The sequence below is a fragment of the Mycteria americana genome, chromosome 2, assembly GCF_035582795.1.
Source record: "Mycteria americana isolate JAX WOST 10 ecotype Jacksonville Zoo and Gardens chromosome 2, USCA_MyAme_1.0, whole genome shotgun sequence".
NCBI lineage: Eukaryota > Metazoa > Chordata > Aves > Ciconiiformes > Ciconiidae > Mycteria > Mycteria americana.
The window spans coordinates 111915954-111923339 of record NC_134366.1 but is presented as its reverse complement, the minus strand read 5'-3'; the positions used below and the strand labels follow the sequence as shown (position 1 = coordinate 111923339).

General features: G+C 49.4%; 1 protein-coding gene across 3 annotated transcripts; it reads right to left on the bottom strand.

Annotated features, from left to right (window-relative positions):
* Positions 1–1103: 1103 nt before the first annotated feature.
* On the bottom strand, positions 1104–6304 carry CBLN2 (cerebellin 2 precursor). 3 transcript variants are annotated; one of them, XM_075495673.1, is made up of 3 exons: positions 5861–6304; positions 3574–3693; positions 1104–3302 (listed from the first exon to the last, which is right to left on the bottom strand). In XM_075495673.1, the coding sequence occupies exons 1-3, from the start codon at positions 6221–6223 to the stop codon at positions 3105–3107; spliced, it is 681 nt and encodes a 226-aa protein (XP_075351788.1). In that variant the 5' UTR covers positions 6224–6304; the 3' UTR covers positions 1104–3104. The 3 variants fall into 3 exon arrangements, with proteins under 3 accessions (XP_075351788.1, XP_075351789.1, XP_075351790.1); XM_075495674.1 differs by having other exon boundaries at positions 1104–2275; XM_075495675.1 differs by lacking the exon at positions 3574–3693.
* Between the last annotated feature and the right edge of the window lie 1082 nt (positions 6305–7386).

The following is a 7386-nucleotide window of genomic DNA, read 5'->3' as shown; positions in this document are numbered from 1 at the left end:
CAGTGTTTTCATAGGAATATTTTATGATCATGTTACACAGCAGCTTATGAGAAAGTTTGAAAGCTGTTGGAAGGAATATTGTGTTATTCCACAGGAACCAGAGCCGGTTTTGTGCCATTGGTGCCCCTCAACATTAAATTTACACCAACTCTGAATGTTAACCAATCAATTTATTTATATAAATTACTTTAGATAAGCCTACTCTTAATCTGCTGGGAGGCTCCTTTAAGTGGTCTCACGGAATATTTTTTGTTGCATTCTACAGTGCTGCTGTTGTACATTTTCCCCCTCTGACATAAAATATATAATGATATCCACACCTTATATGTATATCAAAACGTCTACTGCTTCCAATGACAAGTAGATTGTATCTTCTCAAACTCCAATACAAAATTAAGTAAAAGGGGAAAGGGAATAAATATTGCAAAGAACATTAAGAAAAAAAAAGCACCATGATTGTAATTAGTGTACAATAAGAATTTACTGTCCATTTTCCATTTAATTTAACTGTTTATAAAACAGTCCTAACTCTATAGCTTAGCATGAAGGACACATGAGTAGAAGGAGAGAGGCAGTATATTAGAGACTTTCTTGAAATTCAGAAGAAGATTGGTTATCATATACACATATTTAGCTTTATAAAATAAGCATGGTCAAAATTACTGAACTTGAATACATGAAGTGGGATATTCAGATTCTGCAGCTTCAGTGGCTTAAGAAACTTCCAAGAATATGTCCAAGGAAAACCTTGTCATTGGCCTCATTTGGCTTAGAAGAGAGACAGAACTAAGATGTCATTGCCTTATTCAAGCCAGATGAACTGAGATAAATGGGACTGATTATGGTAGTGATTATGGTAGGCAGAATTTCAAAATAAGACTGAGGAAACATAATAGAAACTGAAAACCTGGGACCTTGAACCCACCTCGGTGTCTATTTTCTTGAGAGATATGATCAAGTTTTAAACACAAAAACTTAAAGTAGTTTTACAATATCTACCATTAAGAAGACAACTGTTTTCATAACTATTTTTGTATTTTAATAGAAAAAGGTTACTGCTGACTCAGGTTTTATTTCATGTATTTAAACATAGCCCTGTGATATTATGCAGCTAGAAACATTGCAGTCATGCCAATGCACAAGGGGGAACTAGAAAATGCAACCCATTAAAAAACAAACCTGAAACCCATTCATTCAGTAACTGGCAAAGTGAAACACCAAAGCAAACAAACAGCATCAATGGTGAAAATACACAAATATATTCAATATTAAATTGACTTACGTTTTAGTCATCTGAGGTATCATAAGCAACACAGATAAGGTTTTTTTTAAGAATATATGACTTTAATTGACTTTGTCCCTTTAATGATAAATTTACAATGAAAATGACACGTCCACCATAATTTTGAAATACAACATAGCTACCACCGATTTGCTGCAAATGCCTTTGCATTATATTTGTTTGTGGCAGAGAAGTAAATTTGACAAAAATAAATTCTTATACACATCCACCCTTGTGGGATTAATAGCAAGATGAAATATTTAAAATTAAATAAATGAAGATAAAAATCATATAAAATAATATAAACGTTCCTCCTGGACCTCGTCAAGCAAGATTTTCCTCAGCACACTAACACCAATCTTCATTTAAAAAGTGAAGAAGCAAGATCTGTTTATTGAGAATGAGGCAAAAGGATGCAATTGACATTGGCCTGATATTTTACCTCTTGTCGATTCGGGTAATAACTTTTCCTAACCTCCAATATCAATGGCAGTCCGCCCCCAGAACTCTGAGGCTATTTATATTGGGAAGAGCACACACGGCTAATAAATGCACGACACCTGTGCAACTTCTGGTGCATTTGCTGATCCTCTGAGGCCCCTCTCCCAAAGGCTGTCAAAGTTGCTAGTGGCAACTCCTCTGATACTTGCCATGGACAGGTCAAGCGGAGATGGTTTTATTTAATTTGGAAGAGTTTGCTCTGCCATCTCTCCGTGCTCTCACAATGTGTACTCAAGCATTAGTGGAAAAATACATCAAATAAATATCAGATAAAAGCACCCAAAATACGCTCGGTAATGCAAAGAAAGGATATATTTTCAGGTATGGTCAGAGAAGATATTCAAAGCCTCCATTGTTGCTTCTAGAAATGTCAGGACAATTCAGAAATGTCAGTTCCTTTACCGGTTTCCAGATTGTAATTGCAGGATCATGTAGCTCTCTCTCTCTTTCTCTCTCTTTCTCTCTCTCTCTAAATAGGTCTATAAAGATCAGCTGGAAAGTGCAGACAGAATTGTTCACTGGTTAGCTTTACTTAGAGCTACAGGGTATATATGTGGTTTGTTTTGTCTTATAGATCAATCTAGCTTACATTTTTAGCACACACAAACAAAAATCAGGAAAAAGAAAAAGTCGATGAAAAACACGAACAACACAAAACAAATAAGGTTCCAATCGTGCAAATTTTGCTTCACTGGATAAAGCACTTCTTGACACAGTAATGTCCAGAATCCCCCTCCCCCAGAAAAATACAGGACTGAGACTGAAGCCATTCTTTTTTTTTTTTCCTTTTTTTTTCTTTTTTTTCTTTTTTTTTTTCTTTTTTCCTTAAGGCTATACAACACAAAGAAATAAAGCATGAAAAGAACACCTCATTGGGCTGAACACTTCATTCTTCTGGCTCTCGAGCGAGCCTTTGACAAAGCAATTGTGTGGTCCGGGTTATTTGTCTCATTGGGACAACAACAAGAGAAAGAAAAAGAGGAAAAAATGAAAGAGAGGAAAAAATAAAAAATAATAAGAAAGTCAATGATCCCAACAATAAAATCCGAAATTGACTTTACAATCACAGGTACAAATTGCTCAGGTCGATAATTTCATTTCTCCTAAAGATCACTGTCGTCTAAAACTAATTAGAGGCGCAGGTTCCCGAGGAATTGTCAATATTCAAAGGAAATGTTGGAGTTTAGAAGGTTATCATTCTTCTACCATGACAGTCTGACGGGGTGACTGGAAATATTGTCATGTGCTGCCAAGTTCAGGGTGTTGTTAACGACTGAATCCTTGCTCCAGCTCATGGATCTGTCTCCTATTTGGCTTTCTTTTATAGTGGAAAGACTAAGAAGCCGGAAAAGGTTGAATATTTCCACCCTCCCATGAGGTTACCCCTTTCCAGTTTGAGATGCACTTTGTCTTCTCTTTCCATGTGGAGCAAGACCCCATTGCTGGCTGCTTCTCTGGTGACGTCCTGATCCCCTGCAAAAGCTGAAATCACTGGGTAGCCGTTTTGCATTAAACTTACCTAAAAAGTGCAAAGAGAGAGAATCTGAGTTTTCTCAATACTCTCAATGACTTTTTCCCCTGTGCATATCACTGAACTTTTGTGCAGGTTAGAAACAACGTTGAATTAAGATAAAGCAATGTGTGATTTCTGTCATGCATACAGATCCCTTTAACCAAAATAACCTACAGTCTTGTTCTACACTTTCTGGTTTTGTAAATGCACCTTAGTGTCTAGAAAGGAGCATTTGAAAAAAAATAAAATAAAGCATCTTCTTTAGATCACAACCCACCTGGATGGTTTGTCTGTTATAAACCTTGACCACGTGGAAACTGAAACTATATATCCCTTTTCTCGGTGCTACAAATATACTGGAAGCAAGATCAAAATGGTTGCCAATATTAACTAATACCTGGAAAGTAAACAAACAAACAAAACAAAACAAACAACAACAAAAACAAAAAAGAGAGAGAGAAAGAGAGAAATCAGGCCCCACCTTAGAAAAGCGCCAGTGAAAATCTGACATGAGGTCCATGACCGATATAAAGCCTAGTCGAAATGGCATTTGCAGCACAATTAAAAGTGCACTGCAGGGGAAAGGAGCCAAGTTACAGAGCCATTTAAAAAGCATCACAGTTCATAAAACGATTTAGTTACACAAAAATGATCTCCAAAGCCTGTTAGATGAAGTGCAAATGTCCACACTGCACTGTCAATAAAGCAAAGGTGGCAGAAGCGGGGGGAGGGGGGGGGGAGGTGGAGTGAAGGAAAGGAGGGAGGGGAAAGAAGCGAGGGAAAAAACCCTGAAACTCATCAACTCATAATGCAAATGTGTGTTTCCTAGCTAGCACTACTGAAATCAGACCTGCCCTCGAGTATAATAGGGTATAGAACTAAAACCGTACTGCAGAGAGGGGCGAAGGAGGAGAGGGGATGCTCAGCAACAGCAACATCTGCCAGCTCACGCCTCTCTGTCCCTCTGGAGGGCTGTGCCGCCTGGCCCGCACCCTCCTCAGGCGGCTAACAATCCGACAACAATCTTAATTTGTCATATACTTCGATGTCTTTTGAAACAAATAAAAGAGAGTTGAGCCCTCCGGCAGATGTGCAAAGCCTCACTCGGAAGCGGCGGCCGCATCCTGCCCCCGCAGAGGCTGGCGGTGCGGAGCCTGCCGATTTGACGGGGATCCGGCCCCGGCTCATCCGCTCGCTCCCTTTCGGGGCTCCAGCGACGGGCAGCCTGATTTGGCTCAAAAGGCACGGGTAACGAGGGGAGAAAAACCCGCGGGCCCGTGGCGATCCCGTGCGGCCAGCGGGTGAGCCCCCAGCCGGCTGCTCCGCCGTGCTCGCCCCCGGGTCGCCCCGGCCACGCTCCGCTTTGCGGGCTACAACCTCTGTTTCAATGGAGAAAAATACAAAGCAGGAGGAAACAAAACCAAAACCCAAACCCCCCAAATCCCGAGCCTTTCCTCGCAAATTTCCAAACCCTATTGTTTCCAAGAAAGGGGAATAAAAAAGAATCCCTTATTGTGGGAACACCGAGGAAGGAACGAACGCCTTCAAACTCCTGAGAACTGAGCATCGTGGGGTAAAGCGTCTAAAACACGCTATACATGAAGCAAGCTTTCCCCCCCCCCCACTCTACTGATCTGACTTTATGAGATCTTGTACGCGAGGAATAGCTGTGCAAACTCATTAGGAGGGACAGGTAGACAGATGAACGACAGGCGGACAGACAGTTAAAAAAAAAAACAAACCCCAGATAACACAGTTTACGTGTGGTAATTTTGGCTGACTCTGCAATAGTACTTCAGGAGTCAGAGGCGGTAGAAAAAAAGTAAATTTCATCGCAAAAATCGAGAGGAAGGATGGGGCATGGGCTCCGGGAGGCAAGCAGTGCGGCGGGGAAGGGGCAGGACGCCCAGGCCGGGCTGTCCGCTGCTCTGCCCGGCGTTCTGCCGTGCAGGATAACACCGCTCCGTTATAACCCACCAGGGACGTCGTTCGCCTCGTTTGATAACGCGGGAAACACCCGCTTCTTCCTCAGCCCTCCCTCCCCCTGAGAGATGCTGTAACATTGCCAAATGCGCTCGGAACAGGCAGATCCGGCGACTCCCCATCGGTAAACCTCTGTCCTCCCCTCGCCCTGAAAATCAGCATTTCCGACGGAGCACCGAAGGGGGGACGCACACCCTTCCCCGCCGGGTCGTCCCTGAGTGCCCGGGGCAATCCTCGGCTGCAAGGCACCTCCGCAAGCGTCCGAGGCGCTCACAGGTTGAAGCACTCTCCGTGCTGGCCATGGGACCGGACAAGAAGTCAGCGTCCCCCCTTCCCACCCCATCACCACCCCAGCAAAGCCCCGCAGCCACCTAAAAGAACTTCCCAAACTCTTTCTGGGGAGTTGAGCTGTAAAACTGCTATTGGGCGGGTGGGTCAGGATGAAAAGATGGAAGGGGAGCAAGAACGAAAAGAAGCGTGTAGTCACGGGGGACCAGGGGCGGGGATACCCGCGCAGGGAGGCGAGGGGCCGGCCGGCGCGGGGGTGGGGAGCAGCGAAGGCAAAGCAGGCGGCGGCTGACCTGGTCGAAGTAGATGGTCATGGTGCGGTTGCTCATCTCGGAGGGCTCGTGGTTGGTGCTGCGGGTGGCCGAGAAGGCCACCTTGGCGCTGCCCGAGCGCACCGAGATCCCCAGGGAGGAGGTGATGGCGCCGTCGGCCGAGGGGCTGGAGTCGCACACCACCAGGCACTTCCCCTCCAGCACGATGGGCTCCGTGTCGTTCTGCGCCCGCACCGGGCACCCGGCGGGCAGCAGCAGCAGCAGCAGCGGCAGCGCCGCCGCCAGGCAGCAGCAGCAGCCGCCCGCCGGCTCCGGCAGCGCCCCCCGCCGCCGCCGCCCCATGCCCAGCGCCGGACCGCTGCCGCTCCCGCTCGCCGCCGCCATGCGGGCGCCCCGCGCCGCCGCCGCCGCGGGCGGGCGGCCGCGGGGAGGCGGAGGGGGCTGCGCGCCTGCTGCCGCCGCGACGCCCTGCGGCCAGCGCTCTGCGGGACGGCGGCTGGGCAGCGGCGGCTGGGGCCGCGCCTTCCTCCCCTTCTCCTCCTCCTCCGCCGCCGCCTCCTCCTCCGCCGCCGCCTCCTCCTCTTCCTCCTCCTCCTCCTCCTCCTCCTCCGCGCGGGACGAAGGAGCCTCCTCACAGGGCGGGCGGCGCGCAGCAGCCTGGCAAGGGCAAAGGCGGCGGTGAAGCAGGGAAGCGGGCGGGCAGGAGCCGGGCACCACGCCGCCCGGCAGCACCCCGCCGCCCGGCAGCACCCCGCCGGCGCGGGCGCCCCAGCCCCGGGCCCCGCCCCGGGCGCCCCAGCAGGCACAACAGGTCTGGGAGAGACCTCGCTGCCCGGCGTCTCCTCGCGTCTCCTCTTTCTCCCGTCCCCCAGCAGCGGGGGGTCCCGCAGCCCCAGCCGTACTTCGAGGCGGGAGGGGGACAGCGCGGCAGATTTCGTCCCTGAACCCACGGTGGAGCTCCCTGTGGGCGTCTCGGACAGTCCCTTTCCACCCCCACAGCCGACGGGGGCTCCAAAACCCGGCTAGTTCCCACGGCCCCACTTTTTACTACATCTGCGCGCCGGGTTTGTGCCGGTCTCCTAGCGCCCCAGCCACTCCGGAAGGAGATTTTATTATTGTTGTTGTTGTTAATGCCCCTTCTCCGCCTCGCTGGAGCTGCTCCGCTATCCCTAGGGTTCTCGGGGGCTGGGGCCCCCCGAAGCCCGCGCCCCCGCCGCGGCGCTGCCCCGGCCGGGCTCTGGGAGCTGCCGCCGCCCTCCTCCCCGCCCCGGGGGCTGCTGTGCTCGGGCACCGGCTTGTACTTCCCAATGCTTTGTCCCCCAGGCCGGGCTACCCCCGCTGCCGCCGAGCCCGGCGGCTCCCTAAACTCTCAGGAAGGAAGCGGCCGGCTCAGACATTCCCCGGCTCCCACCCCGGCATGCACACACCTCGCAGGAGGCAAAACCTCACCCGGCGTCTCCCTGGGAAGTTGCATCTCAGTTTTCCCCGCTCACCAGAACACACTGAGATCTCGCTGCTGGGAAATCCCCCCTACACTTCCCCCGAGG